The sequence below is a fragment of the Vanacampus margaritifer genome, chromosome 8, assembly GCF_051991255.1.
Source record: "Vanacampus margaritifer isolate UIUO_Vmar chromosome 8, RoL_Vmar_1.0, whole genome shotgun sequence".
NCBI lineage: Eukaryota > Metazoa > Chordata > Actinopteri > Syngnathiformes > Syngnathidae > Vanacampus > Vanacampus margaritifer.
In genome coordinates this window covers 10,197,097-10,216,216 of record NC_135439.1, presented here as the reverse complement: position 1 = coordinate 10,216,216, position 19,120 = coordinate 10,197,097, and the positions used below count along the sequence as shown (strand labels likewise).

General features: G+C 39.6%; 2 protein-coding genes across 18 annotated transcripts in view; one reads left to right on the top strand and one right to left on the bottom strand.

The window, feature by feature from the left end:
* Nucleotides 1–1,348: 1,348 nt before the first annotated feature.
* On the bottom strand, nt 1,349–8,684 carry synprb (synaptoporin b). Of its 2 annotated transcripts, none has more exons than XM_077573584.1 (7): nt 8,576–8,684; nt 7,256–7,389; nt 6,263–6,341; nt 5,645–5,769; nt 3,352–3,550; nt 3,080–3,271; nt 1,349–1,994 (listed from the first exon to the last, which is right to left on the bottom strand). In XM_077573584.1, exons 3-7 carry the CDS (start codon nt 6,284–6,286, stop codon nt 1,656–1,658), a joined length of 879 nt encoding a protein of 292 aa, XP_077429710.1. In that variant the 5' UTR covers nt 6,287–6,341; nt 7,256–7,389; nt 8,576–8,684; the 3' UTR covers nt 1,349–1,655. The 2 variants fall into 2 exon arrangements, with proteins under 2 accessions (XP_077429710.1, XP_077429711.1); XM_077573585.1 differs by lacking the exon at nt 8,576–8,684 and adding an exon at nt 8,128–8,342.
* Nucleotides 8,685–15,876: 7,192 nt separating this feature from the next.
* The window catches only part of cadpsb (Ca2+-dependent activator protein for secretion b), a 76,509-nt gene continuing 73,265 nt past the window's right edge, over nt 15,877–19,120 (top strand). For 5 of the 16 annotated variants that reach the window (XM_077572274.1, XM_077572265.1, XM_077572271.1 and 2 more), the window contains exon 1: nt 15,883–16,538. In XM_077572274.1, coding sequence (XP_077428400.1) covers nt 16,206–16,538 — 333 coding nt within the window. In that variant the 5' untranslated portion in view covers nt 15,883–16,205. Of the gene's footprint in view, nt 16,539–19,120 lie in introns of all 16 variants that reach the window. The other 11 variants (XM_077572277.1, XM_077572278.1, XM_077572275.1 and 8 more) reach the window with 6 other exon arrangements.

The window sequence follows — 19,120 nt, the reverse complement described above, 5'->3', positions numbered from 1 at the left end:
ATCAAGTATCAAAACTAGATGGCTAGGTTGATAATATCTCATCCCAATAAACTATCAAAGAACACATCTTGTCCTGAGGATAGCGAGACGCCGCACTTATTCAATTTAAACTTCACTTCCCATAAACCTGCTCTGAGCTCTACAGTAAACAGTGTTGTCTTTATGCAACGCACATAAAGATGGGCTGCCCAAACAGCAAGATATTGTTAGTTTACTTTGTGGATGTTCAGTAAGGGCCTTAGGCAAACCATTTAATTGAAATATAATCACTTGTTTGTCTTGGCTTTGTCCAAGCAAAGATAATTGACAAGTCATTAGTGGGAGTTTTCGGTATGGCTACTGTAGGTATTATGCTAATTGTCTAAAATGGGATGAAACGGCCACCAGGAGGGATTATCCCACTGGCCTTTGCAATGGAGATAATCCAGGTACGCCGCATGGCGCATACTTTAATGTTCTCCACAAGAAGCTTTATTCATTTATCATTCCCTCTTTTGCTTTCAACCTGCTGCCTACTGGCTTTGAATCACCGCTGACTTTTTTTTCTTTTTCTTTTTTTCATGGACACAAAGAGATATAATATATTATAATATAATTTTATTTTTGTACATTTTAGGATAGTTTCTGTAGCAAAATTAAGTAAAAGGATTCAACATTTGGAATTTTAGGATTTAATTTTGATCTACTATAAATACGAATCCAAGCAAATGAATAGTGCAACATTAAATTGCATTGAATCGGTCTTTATTTAAAATGAATCTTTTGCAAGTGGACAAAAACACATTTCATTTTATTAAATTTTTATTTTTGTTTAAGGCAATAACAAGCACAGTCAGTTGCAGGTTCCACAAGGAGAGGAAAAAAACACAAGCAACAACAACGACAAAAAGATTGATTACAATCTCGAGATATCCAACAATAAGGACTCAGAAGAATACAAAAAAATAGAAAACAACCACTCATCTATCAAAATAAATACTGAAGCGCAAATGTGGTCTGTAATACGTTGTGCCGCTCAAAATCTTACAATAAATCTGTTTGAATTCTATAGTGAAATTTACAGTTACAGCTAGACATATAATTTATGGAGACATTAGAATCTAAATGCAGTATTAACAAAGTATATTCTGTCATCTTTGATAAAATATACTTTAATGATCAAGCAATCAATACGTTTATAAAGCACTTTTCATACTAAAATTGCAACTCAAAGTGCTTTACAGATTAAAATCCCCCCGCCTCATATGGTCTAAGAAATTCTGAAACATAAGAAGGACTAAGACCTTACAAACGATTACAATAATGTTAATAATAATTTTAATAATAATAATAATGTGCTTGAACACAATTCTGTTTGCGCTGTTATTTATTCTTCAACATGTTTTTTAAACATCAATAAGATTCCATAGATAACACATTTTGATACCAGACACATATAAGGGACCATTTGGAGAACTAGTCAACAACAAGTGAACTATGTAAAGTAGCTGACCCACCATATACGTTTTCACAGTGTGATTAAATTTGAATGAAGTGGTCAGTAAAGATGACATCAAAATTTTAGCTGTATGAAAAACACACAATTTTACTGTAATACAAGTGTCACATGTATCCAAAAAATAGACATAAGGCAACATGACTTCTCATTGACATGATCACAGGGCTTCTCCCTTACTATCAAAAATGACTGGTTGGCCGAGATAGGTTTGTGGGAGGCCGTGGCTCACTGGTGATTGGTTGAAGCTGCCTTGCCGGTACACCTGCATCCCTAAATCCCCTTTTGTCTGGTTGGAGTTGTTGTGTTTGGACGGCTGAGCGCCAAAACTTTCCTCCTGAAGGTCAAAGCTGCTCTCGCTGTAGAGTTGCTGCCGCATTTCTCGTTTTCCCAAAGTGCTCCTGGTGGGATACCTCTGCCCCATCTTGTACCAGCCCGTCTCTTTAAAGACAAACCAAATGTTTCCAGCCCAAAGGACGACGTTGACAAAACCAAAAACCTGGAGGGAGAAAATATAAAGAATGAATGTTATAGTTGAGTGAATGCTGAGAATCAAAAATATGTATTTATTAGGGGTGTCAAAATGAGTGAGTTAATTTTCAGTTAATTTAAAGTTCCTTTAACGCGACAAACTGGGGGAATTCCAGACGCAATGCAGCAAACACATCTATGTCAAAATTGTAATAATAATGCATATATTTGTGGAGACTGGGGTCAAGTTGTATTTTACAATTTTAAAAATATGCTGAATTTCACAAATTACTTTATGAATACTTCAAAAATGCACTGCGCTGTCACCAACGTCTTAAATGCAATTATGCCATCTAGGGGCAGAAAAATGACTTCAACAGAAATTAATATCACATGTTTTTTTTTTTACAGTACAGTATATCTTTTTTATTTTAACAAAATTTTATGAATTATTATGAAATTACTGTATCAATGACTAAAAGATGTAGCCATGTTTTTTCCACTTTTATGCTAACAAGAGTACGAAAATGTATGGAAAAAATGTATTGTGCATTTTATTGTACAATTAGAACAGATATAAAATTTGCGATTAATTAACTGTTGAAGTCATGAGATTAATTACGATTAAAAAATTTAATCGCCTGACATCCCTAGTATTTATACTGTATTTAATTCAGAGCAGTGGCTGCATTGGAAAATTAATGCGATGAATAATGTTTTGAAATAATTAATTTCGTGCGTGTCCATCCTTTCTTCCTGTCTGTTTTCTGTACAGTGGAATAACAACATAAGCTATTTTTTTCCCCATTGTTATGATTGAACCCCATGAACCCTGCCTAGCAACTGCCGGTGAAAAATATGTCATGACAACAACAAAAAAAGAGACACAAACATAACATATTTTGTTTTTGTTGCTATAATGAGCAAAAAAAAAAAAAGGTGTCATGATGAGGTCCACATTGGCAGTTAGCATATACTGTTATATGTAAACATTAGATAGAGAAAATCTGCCTTTCGGCAAACACGTTCCAAACTGTGAATACCAGCCACCACTTACTTACTCCTTCCTTCCACGTTGCTTTAAATTGTTGTAGATGCCCTATTTCTACCCACCACAGACGTGTTGAGGCGAGACCAATGTGGTTCCTGCGCCGCTGTACATTTGTTCTCCTGAGCCGAGCAGGCGGGGATGAGCAGCAGCACCTTGGTAGGCTTGGTAGCCATCTTGATATCAGACAGAGCTTTGGCCCAACAACAACTACTGACGAGCCACATGAGGGAGAAGACGAATGTCACCACAAAGTCCTGCACATCAGAACGAACACAAAATAAGTGAATATAACAACGTCTGGTCTTGCTACTGAAGAGGTTGAACAGTCACTGACCACGAGTGGGCCTCTGTTGTTTTTCAAGTATTTGTTCTGGTAAAATATGTAGACCACAGTTGCCAGTAGGGAGTAGAGGAAAGTGATCACGCCCACAGTGACAAAAAACTGAGCAGCAGAGGAAAAGTCGCCGTCCAGGAAGAGAATTTCCTCTCTCTCTGTTTCACATAGCGGAGCCTTGAAATGCACTTGTTGTAATCTGCGGAGGAAAAGCAGATTTGTTCTCAATTTTTGTTCATGGAAAATATGTATTAGTTAGTTTTACAGATCATACATTGTCACCCAAAATAATTGCCTGAGACATTTTTTTTTTGCAAAAATTATTAACATTATTATTAAATCATCTCCTCGTGATGCAAATGGTTACATTTTTTTGTGTTTCCGGAAAAATCTAAAAAAAATGACTTAGGCTATTATTTTAAGAAGGCGTCGATATATTGTTCCTGTTTGTAGAAAAACCAGCCTACCTCTCACAATAAGTCGACTGGGATCGGCTCAAGCTCACCCATCACTCAAATAAGGACAAATGCTAAAAAAAAATGGATGGGTGGATTTTTTTTTATCTTTAATTATACTCAAAGCTCAAGAATATTTGAATGCTAGAAAGTCACTAAACAAAAAGTCATGGCGTTGCTTTTCCCACAACATTTTGTGACGTCCAAATGTCCAGGGAGCGAAAATGTAGGGCACCCAAAATTACCCACGATGCGCTCTGATTGTTTTTTTTTTTTTTAATGAAATTACAAAATTCAACAAATATTTTGGCATTACACACAAATCAAAAAGAAATGTCAAAGTGCGGTTTACAAGGCACCAAAAAATAACACAATCATCACCACTTCTCATACACACTGAACATCGATGTTCACTCAACCGGGTTGATATCGACAGCAATGCATTGCGAGTATGAAAAAAAAACAAGCGCGGGAATCAAAGCGATGTCTTAAATATATACAACGGAAATAATTCATTTGTTTTAGTTGAAAATATTTACAACAAAAGAAATGAAGTGCAGTTTTAAAACATTTTCATTCACAATAAATAGTCGGAGATTTATGCGCCGGTGCGTCGAAAGAGTTACGGTGGTCACGTGATGTGCGACGAGGAGAAAGTAGTGAGCTGGCTGTCCGAATCGCCAAACTGAATGAGGGCACTACATATTAAGCCACTATATAGTGAAGGGCTTTGTAGTGAATGAGGCGTTAAGGGACACGGGTGGACATTTGGACACAGCCGGAGTGTCCTTTCAGTTCAGTATAACTTGTGTCATTTGACATGGGTGGATTTCATGTTAGATCAAATGGAAAGAGTCGTTACAGGAAAGATTTCTCCAGATTTGTCCATAATGAAATTCTACAAAACACATTTGTGCTCATCCTTGTCAATGTATTCCACTTTTTTGTCTAAATGAGCTTACGTCATTTGCGATGTGGAGACAGGAAGCCAGTCCAATTTAAAGGGGCCCTTTTGTCTGAGATGTTTCACTGCATCATTAGACCAAAATGCACTCGGAGCCAGCCAGGTCAGTCAAGAATGTAACCTTAAGTGGTCCCTTTTGACGCGCCAGAATGTTTCCACTATTGATCTTGTCTAGCGGCGTGCGCCCACAATGCTTTTGGGCTTCTTGCTCACTGACCGCTTCATTTAGTGACAGGATACAGAGATCATCTTATTTCTCTGCCACTCACGCAAGGTGTGTCTTCCGCAAACAAAAGTACAAAGTGAGTCTACTTTTCAAGGAAGTTTAAATTAACAAATGGTGTTATTTATTTGCCATACCGGTTTGGGCAATGGACTTAGTAACACTGATGTACTTCTTCAACTTATTAATAATGTAACACTTTCCCATACGCAAAGCTTTAATGGCAACAAGTTGTTCTGAAACATTAATAGCTCAGCAACCTATTTAAAGGGGTAATCAAGAGAAAGACAATGCGTCTAAAAATATGGACACACAGTGCACTATTTAAAAATGTTGGAGGGAAAGTGGAACTTTTTTTTTTTTCTGGAGAGATCAGTATTGTTCATTCGGTAATTTTACCGATTTGACATGTCCTCATCATTGCTCTCTTTTTTTTTCTTCTTATTTTGTATGTGGGTGAGTATGTGAATGTGTATTCATTAGAGAAAGTGGAACTTATTCAAAGGTCCTATTTGATAATAATGACTTATCAGCAACAGGAAAGTGTTCATTTTCATTTCTTTCTTTTTTTGTCCTCTGCTCGATATATGATATCTGACGCATGCCAATCAATAAAATTGTCCAAAAATGATCAAAGTCGGCACGGTGTACCTGAATGGATAGCCAAATTCAATGTTGATGCTCCTGTTACTCTGTCTACTATCTGCACAGTCCACTTTAACCCGGAGGTGCCCATAGTAGCCGCCGCATGTTGCAAACGCACAAATGGCAAAAATCTAAAGGAAGAGAATATGATAGCAGTCACATGAGGAGAAAAACATTCACTTGCATGAGTTAAAGGACTATCAGGGGACGTTGCCCGAGTGAGTGTACTGTGGCTTACTGCATAATGTATTCCCATCAATAAATCACAGGACTGATTATTAAAATTTCTAATTGGTTTGAAAACAAAAGCTGAATAATTTAAAGGTGGGAAGTGCTGCTCACTGTGCACTAGAGGGTGGCCGCAGCAGTGCAGGCCGATTCATTTTCGCATCAAACGTTTCCACAGCTGCACCTTCACAATATTGCTCTCTTCTGCTAAATTCAAAGCACTGAGGACGTTTATGTGGCTGCACACTAGAAAGAAATATTTATACAAAGATTCACCACCCTCTTACTGCAGTATTACTTCTATTTTCACATGCACATGAAAAAAAATGTTTACTTTATAAGTAAAATAATAATAAATTCATTTTTAATGAAATCAATTAAGAGAAAGATACTTACCGGGGCAAATATAACCATACACATTTAAAATCCCAGAGATGGCCAAAGTCCACTCGTATCTGCAGCGTTTGTCATCGGGCTGAGATTGGACCATAAGAGGAGAGAATCCAGCAGAGGGGAGGGCTCACATGAGGTACACTAACTTCCCAAAGGAGGAGTCAAATAGATCTCGCATGTGTATTCATTTCAACATGGCATATCGAAATCTCGGCAGCTTTCAACAAACGGTTCTATGAACTTCAGTTTGCAAACATTTTCCCCCAGGCAATATGGATTGAGGTGTTTCCTCCAAACTCTAACCGTATTATTATTTTTTTTATTTTTATTTTTTACAGAAAATATCCTCATTTAAAAAACACTTTAAAAATTGTGTTCATAAACAGTCTCGTTTTTATGCAGTGCATTTAGATGTGCATGTGATAGCTACTCATAATTAAAAAAAATAATAATTAATGAATGATGACGGAAGCAGATCAAAGAATACAACGGACAGTAGAGTGGAACAAACACTGAATTGTTTTGGCGACCTCTTCTGGTTTTTCCTGTGTATTACATGTCTGATTTGTTCTTTTCATACGATTCCCTTCCCGTTGCTGATGATACCTTACGCAACTTCAACTGAATTGAAATTGCCAGCCCTAATTAAGCTTTTCCAAAGATGCAATCAATAATTAAATACACTAAATAATGTGTTGGTATTACTACTGTCGATAATACGAAATAAAGTTAGTAGAGAAAATGATTGTACAGCAAAGAAAGCAGTCACAGGCACTGCATTTGGTACCTTGGTTTTCGGTGGATTCTAAACCTAACTTAAACCCCTTCTTAACATCACCACGATCACGACACAGAAATCATCAATACAAATACAAAAACATGATATTACAACAGGTAATTGTGCCATGTGCATCATCTAGTTCATAATCTGTTTTTATCCAACCAATAACATGACAAAAACATTTTAAAAAATTCAATAAAATACACTATACTCACCGAGCAAGTAACGATACCACGTATCGGTATCAGGCCGATATCTGTCTTTTTTTTTCAAGGTATCGGTACTTGCAACGGAAGCCGATGCCAGTATCAGGGCGGCCAATACTGGTAGGCCGTTTTACGATCAGGAACTAGAAATGAGAAGAGTAGAATATTGCCATTCATTTCATGCAATTATAAGGAAAATTCTGCATTATGATATATATTATAGGTCTTTGTTTAAAACTGTCATTGTTTTTTTTTTTTTTGGGGGGGGGGGGGGTTGGGGGGGTTATGTCTAAAAAATACTAGTGGTATCGGTACATAATAATCGGCATTGTGGTGTGAGGTAAATTTCTGAAGCTGCTTTGTTAATAAATAAACGAGTGGGCAGATTAAATTGAAGTTTGCAGAACATTGAGGCCAAAATCCAACTCCATAAAAAATAAAATAAAATAAAAATAAATAAATAAAATGCATTAAAAAAATGTTTTTAAATAAAAATAAATAAATAAATTAAATAAATTAATTAATTAAATAAAAATAATGTCTACACATACTAAAAACAGTACAGCCAAGTGAAATGCTGCAAAATGAAGACAACAGAGAGTTGTGAATAAATCAATACGATTAGAATTTCAAGGTTGTTAACGTAGGTCATCAATGCCATCATGGCCTTGAGGGTCTGCTAAGAAGCACTTTCCAAAAACCAAAAATGTCCTCCGTCAGCCTCCATGATGGGGTAGATCCATAAGAGGGCAGCAACATATCATATATGAGCCCTTCCACAGTTCCAAAGCAATTAATCCGTTTTCTGCCCCAGAATGCAGGTGACGATTGTGCCCTCTTGAAGGAACACGCACATTATAGTTACATTTTAATTCACTCACTTATGGTTGCACTCAACAATTCAGCGTTTAGAATTGGTGATGTGATGAGGGGGGGGGGGGCGGGGGGTTCTCCCACCATAGTAAAGTGGTGAGGCTTCATCCTCACGTTGCATTATTAATGAATCTTTTTCTGGCATCATCTTTTTGCTCCACCCTAAAATCCGCGAGAGGAAAGACAAGCATAAATCTGGTGGGCTTTTTTTGGTTTTGGTTTTTGACAGGCCTCAACGTATCTAAGCTACATTTCCCGCATTTCTGTAGTTTAAAGCTTCGTCTCTGAACTTAATCTAAAAAGCCATATGCTATTAAATCGTAGAAGAGGAACTGATAGAGTTCAACTCCCGTCTATTGCTGTTAAATGCAGGAAGTGAGGTCAAAGTTAGAAGGAAAAAAAACGCAGTCAAATAAAGGAACCGCAGCAAGTGATTGGTGGAAAATTGAGAATTACCTTTTCTATTTTGGGAGCAAAATGTGGAAGACTGTGTTATGTAAAATGATTTGTCTGGAAAATGGGCTCCTCCTTGCACCAACAAGCCAATTATTGCTGTTGGAAGGCACTGCAGCCTCAGCCTGGCTAAGCCCCAGCCTGCGTACTTACACACACGCGTGCACACGTGCGTTAGTTTTGCAAGTGTGTGGCGTCATGTTGCTGTCTGGGAAGTGCAAGGAGCTGCAACACTGACACTGACCTTATTCCATCAATCTCACATGTGTGTGTATATATATATATATATATATATATATATATATATATATATATATATATATATATATATATATATATAAACCTCAGCATTTAAATATTTTAGAGCGCCCCCTGAGAAGCTCTGAAACTCTCTGTTTGTCTAAGTGTGTGTGTATGGTTGTGCATATTTATATTTGTTGCACGGCATTTCGGAGCATTTCTCTTGGCTGCACTGCTTCCAGTGGTACGGGTATGAGAATGTTAGATTTGTATCCAATCAGATTTCAGCTGCTATGTGCTGCCACGTAGATCTAATCTGTCCACAGTTGGCCAACTGAAAACTATAATAGCAATAGGACTGTTTCTTTAACCAATACAATTTCAAATAAGCGAAGTGCGCTTCTCGACTGCACGGTGCATTATGGGTAGCGGCGTGGTGCATTGTGGGTAGGCTAAACTACCATACGGTCATTGAAAATGAATTGGATCCAATGGAATGAGCTCTGATTTCTAACATTTCAACCGCTGGAAAGTTGCTGTTTTTTATTTAATGACCTATCAAACTAATTAATTGATAGCAAAAAATAAATTAATGAATCTAATAAGTAGGTATGTAAATAAGTACAGCAAATAACTGTTGTTATGTTGGAATTTAGATGTTTCTGGGGTTGGTGAAAGACTCTGGTTGGTAACCCGGTGGGTAGTAGGTAATGTCTGGTCGGTGCTGGATTTCACTCTCCTTTCTTTTCTTTGATCCTTCCTCGGGTCTCCTGACAACCTCACGACTCTAGCTGGATTCTGAAGTATTCGGTTTAGGTGAACGTTATGGGATTTTTAATAGGTTTTAGGTGAACTAATGAGTACACACACAAAATAATAATAAAAAATAAATAAAAACAAAAAAAAGAGAGAGCATTGATGATGACATGTCAAATCGGTAAAATTACCGAATGAACAATACTGAGCTCTCTCTCTCAAAAAAAAGGACAGTAAATAAAATAAATATTAATAATGATTTAATAACGCAAAATATGGCAGAAAAGAACAAAATCTATTGTTATGGTACTTTTTCTTTTCTATTTCTTACTCTATTGTCTAGTTTATTATATGCGTGTTGTGTTATGTCCAGTGTCTTTTTACATTATCTGTTGGTGTGTGAACACATCATTTTATACTGAATGTGAGCACGTAGCTAGTGTGATAGTTTGTGTGTTTTTTTTTCATTTTTGAAATTTATGGCTAATGTGTTTGTAGCCTTGGGTAAATAATAAAGTGTGTATGGGTATTCTATGCTAGTGTGTGTGTGTGAGGGAGAGCATGTTATAATGTTTTAATGAAACCTTTTGTGTATGCAAGTGTGGGAATTTTTTTTTTTTAATGTTGATTTTTATGGTGAGTGAGTTTATAGCTTTACGTTAGCATTAAAGTGTATGTGTGTGTGTGTGTGTGTGTGTGTGTGTGTGTGTGTGTGTGTGCAGTTAGTTTAGATTTGTGGACTCTATTTCTTGGCATGGCGTAAACCTGCACCGAGGCGTGTTTGTAATATCGCAGACACACGCACGGCAGCGTATTTAAAAAAAAAAAAAAGGGCGGTTTGCTTCATTGTGGGTGTGAACACAGATCCATTCACCATCAATCAAAGCGGCTCCTGTCATTCCCTTCAAATGTGGCGTATTCACATATCGAGTGTGGAAAAGGACGCAGCGATCATACCTGACAGATTGCCACATTGTGTATCCAGAATATCTCGAACATTATTCCCACTTTCTACACAAATTCAAACAACATTTTAGCAGCTGTGAATCAACAATGATGCGCACACACTCTCGCTTGACTCTAAAGACAAAACATTTCATGGTTCTCGCTCCCCTACTCTCAATCAATTAAAAAAAATGCTCAATGTCAGACCAGAGGCAAGTCATGAATATATTAAAACACAGTTATTGTGCGATATTTCAGCCCCGCCGCAGCGTCTGCCTTGTCACACACGTATACCGCCTCTGTGTCAACGCTCCAAGGACGCCAGCACATCAACGCAAAATTCCACCGCGTGTTGACATTATCCGCCAATTCTGTCGCTTGCTGCTTTGATGAACTCCCTATAGTTGTTCATTTATCTCTTTCAGGATAAAATCTGTCAGAGAGACAGTCATGGAGGAACTCAAGTGAATGCTAAAGCCAGGCAAGTCTCTGTGACAGTTATTAATAATTGATCTATAGCGTAGGGGTGAGGGAAAGTTCAAATCTTTGATATGGTCTCGGCCCATTAATATTAGCGAAAGTATCAAGAAGCAGCCAATTTGTTATCAGACTTAATCTTTGCTGCCACAGAGGTTTTTTTTTTTTTTTTTAAATACATGAACATTTATTTTACAGATGTGCTGTATCTGACTGAACCAGCATCTCTCTGGATTAATTAAATAATCCTCAGATTTTTAAAGTTGAAGAGCACTCACTGCTTGGAAACAATCAAAAATAGCTAATAAATGGACCTCGGCATAATTTTTTTTAAGCGGGACTTTTTGAGTGTGATAACGGTCTAAATGTTCATCTCGGGAAAATTTGTGCTGCTGTTCTACCCTAAAGAACATCAACATTTAATGCATATACACACTCTGCTTGACGTATAGGCGCTGGACTAAAAACATCGGTTAATTATTCATGTTTAAAAGGTTTGGAGAATGCCAGATGTCCCCGTGGGACTTCGATAGTGTGCACAAGACCAAAGGGGATTAGTGCAACAAAAAAAAAAGACAACTTATAAAGCTAAAGACCACGGAGAAAAATAGAAAATCAACTAAGAGAGCCTGTTAGCACAGACAGGCAACTCAATTAAGAGCAGCGGAAGTGTGTGTTGAAAGTGTGGTTACCTCCAGGGAATCCACTGGTCAAATGCGCCAAGAACATGTGGAGCAGCAGTTAGCCAGTCCAGCTGTCACCTTCACTTGAGTTTCAATGGAGGAGTGCGTCGGTCCTCAGTGCATGCTGAGTTTGCGCTTCAGTTATGTGTGTGTGTGTGTGTGGTTGCCACCCTGGGCTTGAAAACACACAACGGTCTGAGATCATCATCATCAACACTAATGTTACCATCATTGTACAAAAGGATGTAAAGTTTTGTATTGTCAGTTAGTGTATTTAATGTCAGCAGACTCTTAAGTGCTGCCTTGACTTAAAACTTAATCACAAATCGGAATGGTTAAATGGATTGTTTTAGTCACTTTGCTTTGGATTTATATGGTGATGATTACGGCAATTTATCAATAAAAGATGGAACGTCCCAAATTTATCAGCCTTTTAAAGACCCTGTAAAATCGCTTCCTTGTGATTTGTTTCTAAATAACGATTGAAGATAAGTGCTGAGTAGTTGAGATATGGCGTTAAATTATTATTTGGAGTGAGCACGTGAGCAACCTGGCGAGCAGGAGTTAGCGTGAGCGGCGAGCAAGAGTGGCTAGCAAGAACTAGCTGGAGCGGCTAGTGGGAAAACTAGCAAAGAGCAAAGCGGAGGGAGACTGTGAGGCCCGACCTGTGGAACGGAAGCGACGGTTGATCTATTGGGTTCCACACGAGCTGCAACTATCACCAAAGGCTAACTATGGAACGTTTGCGAAGTTCTTCTCCTTCGGGTCTCCATGGCAGAAAGATGGCCGCAAAACATGTCAACTTCCCATAAGGCACGGCAAGGCAAGACCTACTGCATGTAAAATAATTAGCAATTACTAGACCTATGATTATATATAAAAATATGTTGATGTGATTTTTTTTTTTGCGTATTATTGAAATTAATAGTGTTTTTTTAATGAATGAATTATTAGTTCACCACTAGATGGCTTAAACTGCCCCTTTAAACTCATTTTCAACTTCTCAGTTGTCTGGAACTTTAGACACTTCGGGGAATGTTAACTGTTTATTATGCTAGCTGGTGGCTAGCCCATGGGCTAACACTGCTTCCGGACGCCACAAAACAGACACTTCATTGAAATATAACTGTTTAGCCTTTTAAAAAAAAAAATAAATAAAAATCACGGAACAGTTTCTTTAACTCTACAAGCAATGTTTTCCATTGATATTAACTACTGTATTATACAATAAAATAAATCTCAAATGACACAAATGTATTCACCCTTTGAAGATATTTGACATTAACGGAGAGCAGACTGAACATTTGCAAAGTGATACTGTTACCTAAACTATACACAGTGGAACCTCGGAGTTTGAACCTCACGGAACTCGTACGAATCGGACTTCAACCAAAAATCGGAGTAAAAAAATGCCTCGGAGTTTGAACTCATTTTAGGAGTTCGAACACCCAAGCTAAGCCGAACGTACCTTGAAAACGGGTAGCCGAGCGAAGCCGAGCGAAGCCGAGCGAAGCCGAGCGAAGCCGAGCGAAGCCGAGCGAAGCCGAGCGAATGCTCACGTTGCGGTAGTTGAGTACAGTACTGAATTAAAGCAAGCATTAACATAGCATTTATCATCCGCTAATGCCATCACACCACAACAACAAAAGTAAGGTATTTTTTATTGTTTAAATACTGTACAGGGTGTAAATGTAAAAAATATATAAATAAAAATGTAAATAATTTTCCGTTTTTGGAGCTTGGGACAGATTAATTGCATTTATATTATTTCCTATGGGGAAAAATGTTTCGGAAGTTGAACAATTCGGACTTTGAACACTTCGCAGGAACGAATTAGGTTCAAACTCCGAGGTACCACTGCAAATATAAAAAAAGGAAAATCAAAGCACACCTGGCGGTAATCTTCCAGATGCTCAATGAGCTGAAGATTTGCTAATGTCCGTGTGACGTCAAGCATGACGATGGTTTGGATCCAAGCTTTGTTTGATTAATGAGGCATATTCCAGAAAATGTACCTTGAACCCCAAATGGGACCACTTTTGTGGCACTAACTTAGGAGCTTCCACTAAAATGGTCCCCATTCATGTGCGCTACACCATAGGGAGACCACTTGTGCACTTCTGTCATCTTAACTCACACAGGCTGACACGTTGTCACTTTTAATTATATCATCCGGGCCACAGGTCGTGTCAGGAAGCGAGGCAGCGAAGGTACGATGGGTTTGCCGCACTCCCGCCTCATCCTGTCTTTGGTTCTATTGAAATAAGATCACCCTGTGTTAGCTCATCTTCAGCTGATTCACAGTGTTTCAGGATTCGCAATGTGATATCAGCACGCAAGCCCTTATGTCTAAATCTGTGTGTATTACAGGAAAATTTTAAAATATTAGACTTTGAATTGTGGGACACTTTTAAGAATCAGAATCATGTTTATTGGCCAAGTATGTAAAACATGCAAAGAGTTTGTCTCTGGTACTGAATGGTGATACATTTTATATCCATCTATTTTCACATAGAGGTTGAAATGGAGCCAATCCTTTTGGCGAAAGTTGGCCCTGAAATAATACAAACTAAAATAAAACAAAACAAAAAAAACTGTTAACGTCTAAAATAAAAACAAGAATGCTTTTAAAAACAAAAAGAATAAACTGAAAATAAATTTTATGTTCAATAAAACTACCGTAAACAAATTATAGCAAAAACTATTAACCCTGCCCTGGACTAGTCGTTAATCAATCACCAGGCATACAACATTTACTGTACGCTCACGTTCACACCCAAGGACAATTCAATCGACAATTAACCTAATATTCATGCTTTTGGAGAGTACCTGGAGAAAATCCAAACAAGCACAGGGAGACAATTTAATCTCCCCCCAGGAAAGCCACAGGCTAGAGTTTAACTTTAAATTTGTATATGGATTTTAAATTAACATCCTGTATAACTCCTAAGGGTGGGTCTCACGATTTGATTCGATTTTTGGGTCTGCGATTCGATTCAGAACGATTTTTGATTCAATATGATTTTATTGACAATGATTTGTGCTTCAATTTATAGTTGTGCAAAGAATTGTCATGATCTACTCCAGTCTGACTCGCTAATGCTAATTAGCGCGCTACTCGCGGCACTTTTATCACTCAAAAGAACGGCTATTCATACAAAACGCTTCAGGAATGTATACAGAGAAGCATTACTCACCGCCATATGCTCTTCCTACGCTGCAAAAAAACAAACACTTTTATTGGAATAACAAAGATTGTGACTTTTTCCTTTTAATCTCTAATGTGGCTCCAACTTAAAAGTGAATGCGTGGAACCACACTGCCCTTAAGTGGCCAAATCATGTACAACAAGAACAGCGCTCCCAATAAAGGCACACACAAACAATGGCAAGACAGTATAAAATAATTTAAATAAAATCGATTCTGTATTGTACTAAATGAAAATTGTGATTCTTATGAGAATCGATTTTTGGGCACACCACTAATAACTCCCTCACTGACATTAGATACTGGCTACACCTGCACAATCTCGGGAGATGTAAACATCTGATTAGCTAAAGAAAACAGATGAGCCGTGATTGGTCGTTGCCTGAGCCTTGAGAACCTGTGTTGTCATTTTAGTTGACAGCAAGTGGAGATTGACAAAAACAGGTGGATTTTGCTTAATTCCACAAACGCAATATTAATCAGAATGCCACTAGTGGGTGCGCATCAAACATTTTTGGGGATTGACATTGTGAAACTTTTGTTTGGTGATGTGCTAATAGATTTTAATTTTGCTAAATGGATGCCTTGTCAAAATAAAGGTCGGTAAACATTGTTTTAGATTGTACTTAGTCACCGCAGGAACTGGTAACATGTGTAATGAAATGTGCAGTTAGGATCATTTCTGTCAGGGGGTGACAGCCAATTAGCGCAAACAGTCTGCCCCTTCCGAGCTTTGTGCCCTCTGAACAGGTCTCTGCATTTCCTGCTGCCATACACGCGGTGCACTGCTCTGACTGCTCTATTGCTGGCCTCACCGTCAAAGCATTTCCTGCACGGCAGCCATTTTAGGTGTACCGCCGCTGCCTCCAGGAAGCCTAGACGAGCATCCTTCTCCACTCTCCGTTCAGGACCAGGGACAGCTTTGCACTGCGCATGCGCGGAGCGGAACGCGTGGAGGCACATCGCCTGCTTTCTTTTTTTTTTTTTTTCCAACACTCACTGCCCTCCATCCCCCTCGTTTGTGCCCCTCCCCTCCCTCCCCCTCGCATCCGCAGCAGGGACTGGCCAATAAAAGAGAGAAAACACGTAAGCATCGACGCGGGTTCGGCGCAAGCGGAGGATGCTCAGTGTGCAGCGGCAATCATCTCTCAGCACCGCTCGCACTGCTCACTTCTTCCCAAGCCACCGAGTGCAACCTGGGCCTCTCCACCGACCCGACCCCGACTCTCATCCACACTGCGGCCGCACTCGAGGTGAGGCAGGAGGGGGGACCTAATTTGGAAGGTCAGGCTCCTTAGTAGGAAGGTCATCGCCTCAAGAGCAAGATGTTGGATCCGTCGTCCAGCGAGGAGGAGTCTGACGGGATAGTGGAGGAGGAGAGCAAGGAAGTGATGGCCCCGCAGGCCGGATCTCGCATCTCCCCGAGCAGGACCAGCGAGAGTTCCGGCGGACTGGCGCCGAGCAGCGGCCGCAGCAGCGCCCGGCCGACCAGCCCCAGCCCGTCGGCCGCTAGCGAAGAGAAGGACGACCTGGAGAAGCTGCAGCGGGAGGAAGAGGAGCGCAAGAAGAAGCTGCAGCTCTATGTGTTCGTCATGCGATGCGTCGCCTATCCGTTCAACGCCAAGCAGCCCACGGACATGGCGAGGCGACAACAGAAGGTAAGCAAGCCCCCCCCGCACCCCCCACCCGCTCCTCTTCCTTTTTTTTTTCTTTTCCTCCTCGGTGCAAGGGCATCGTTAATAAGCACATGCTGCTGAGACGCCTCCTCTTTCACATCGCAGATGTTGTCATTGATGACCTACATAAGATACAGTACGGATGTGGGGTGGGGGGGTTACGAGGGAGGGGGGTGGGCCTACCGGGTAGCAGCTGGGAATACAGCACACCTCCAGTTTGTTTTTGGTGCAAAAAAAAAAAAAAAAAAAGCCACAAAGGATGAGTGGGAGCATGATGAAGTAGCGCTCCACATAGTGCAAAGGGAGGACACATGGTGGTGCAGAGCTTAAGACACGAGTGCACGTGCACAAAGCTCCCAAGTGAGATCAATTGTGCAGCCCAGAAAGCACATTCGGTGTGCGAGAGCAAAAGAAAGCATTTGGCTTGAGACTTGTTGCCTCACAGGTGAGGAATGCAATGAATGAAACTCTCCTCTTCATCAATTTGGCCTCCCAAGGTGACTTTCGGCTCGGACCTCTTGAGGTAGCCTCGGTGGGCTTCCTTACCCTCAGATGGCGAGTTCCTCAACATTCATTTCACTGCCAAATATTTCTACACATCTTTGAAGATATATTTGTATGTATATTTGTAGGTATCGCTCACGGGGATTTCAGGTTGCTGCCGTGCCTGTGATGCTCGACTGAAGCTAATTTTAGGTCAGGACGTCCTGACTGTATTCTATTAAAAGGCACCGCAGATGAGACGAGTGTATTTATCTTGCTCTGACAAATAAAACATGCTAATATGCAACATTTCCTCTAATCTACTGAATGAGAATGTAGAAATCTGCAGGAAATGCATTCACCTCTCCTCTAATGCACTGTAAACAACATTACAGAAATTGCACTTGTGGCTCTTGTTTGTATTTAACCCGCAGTCTTCCTTTCGACTGGTCGACATTTTCTGCTGACTCATGCACAAGTGCACGTGGGAGGCGAAACCACAGTGTTTCCATTTCTTTTTTTTGTTGTTTGGAGTCCCATTTGGCAGAGGTTACCGACAGTCTAATGCATGCTTAGTAATGCACTTTTATATCTGGCAGCTCAGGCAGCCACAATTCTTAGGGGCTGCGGGTGAGCGAATACCTGAACCAACAATCCAATGTGCAATGCAACCAGACCAGAAAGTCTGTCGACAGCCGGGCTGCACGATTGCGTTTGGTCCACAGTTCATATTATTTTGAAGAAAATAATAGCTCTCGTGCAAAAATAAATGAACTAAGCTATGTAAGCAAAGTTTCTGAAAATGTCACAAATGTGAAAGGAGAATACAGTAATTGCACGGAGACCCTTAACAATGCAGGGTATTCAAATGTAAGTCAATTATGTTTCATGTCATTGTTAAGCTGTCATTTCAACGCAATTGAGTATTTGTCTTAAAGTAGCTATATTCTTAAATGCACATTCCTCACCAGCGCCGTCCATGCAGCCTATTACATTAAGGCTATTATGGATTAGTCACAGAAATATGATGAAGCAATTCGTTTTGTAATGAAACGACTCAAAGCCAAAGCAAAACATATGGAGCGGCTCCATGGTAATCTGTTATTAGAGGTTTTGGCACACAAGGCAGCAGTCAGTGATGGACTATCACAGAGAAACAGGCCGGCCTTCAAAGTACGTCAGCCCCACTGCTGCGTCTTCAACATGCCGCCGTAACCTTGTGAAAGGGCGACACGAAAAGGGGGGAAATGGCCTTTTGAAGGGCGACGGAAATACGTTCCCTCGCGCTAACTGAGTGGCGTCGTCTTGTTAGCTAACGTGTGGCACTGCTGCTATTCAAATGTTCATATTGAATTTGGTAACGCAAGCTTAAAGTCAGAATCAAATCAATCGAGAACAAGAGAAGAAATCTTTTTTTGGGGGACTGCTGAGCAAGGCATCAAATATAGTTTACAATTGAACAATATTTATGAGTGAGTGAGGGTCAAGTGATGAGCCAGGCTACTGCTTACATCTCCATCTCTAATATCTCAATATTGTATGCACGGATAGCCGTGGTATTCTTGAATTTTGTTTTGCAGGCATTAGTTGTAAATGTTAAATCTTAAGGATGAGGCGATTTTGTGCTGTCAGCAGTTTTCTATCCACCAGGTATTGGTATCGGTGCCGACAACTAACCCTTATTTTTGTTTTGGCCGTTCCCATTGTTTGCTTTTCTTATGTAGCTTGTCATAACCCAGATTTTATACTGTAACGTAGTTTTTAAATCAATATCTGTCCAACAGTGCCAGTCAAAAAAATTCAACTTTACAATGTAGTATTAAAGGTTTGTTTTGTTTTGCCGTATATCAAAACCCCCCGGTGGGGTCTGTCATGCGTCAAGCCTCAACCATTTTGCACTGGTTATGGGTGTCTACAACGGGTGTGAATTGCCAAGTACCTGGCGATTCGATTCGTATCACGATTCATAGGTCACGATTCGATTCAATACCAATAAATCCCAGTGCAAATCTATAAATTGATTATTGCGATTTTCTTTTTTTTACTCAAATTTAGAAAATACTAGGGGTGTGAATTGCCAA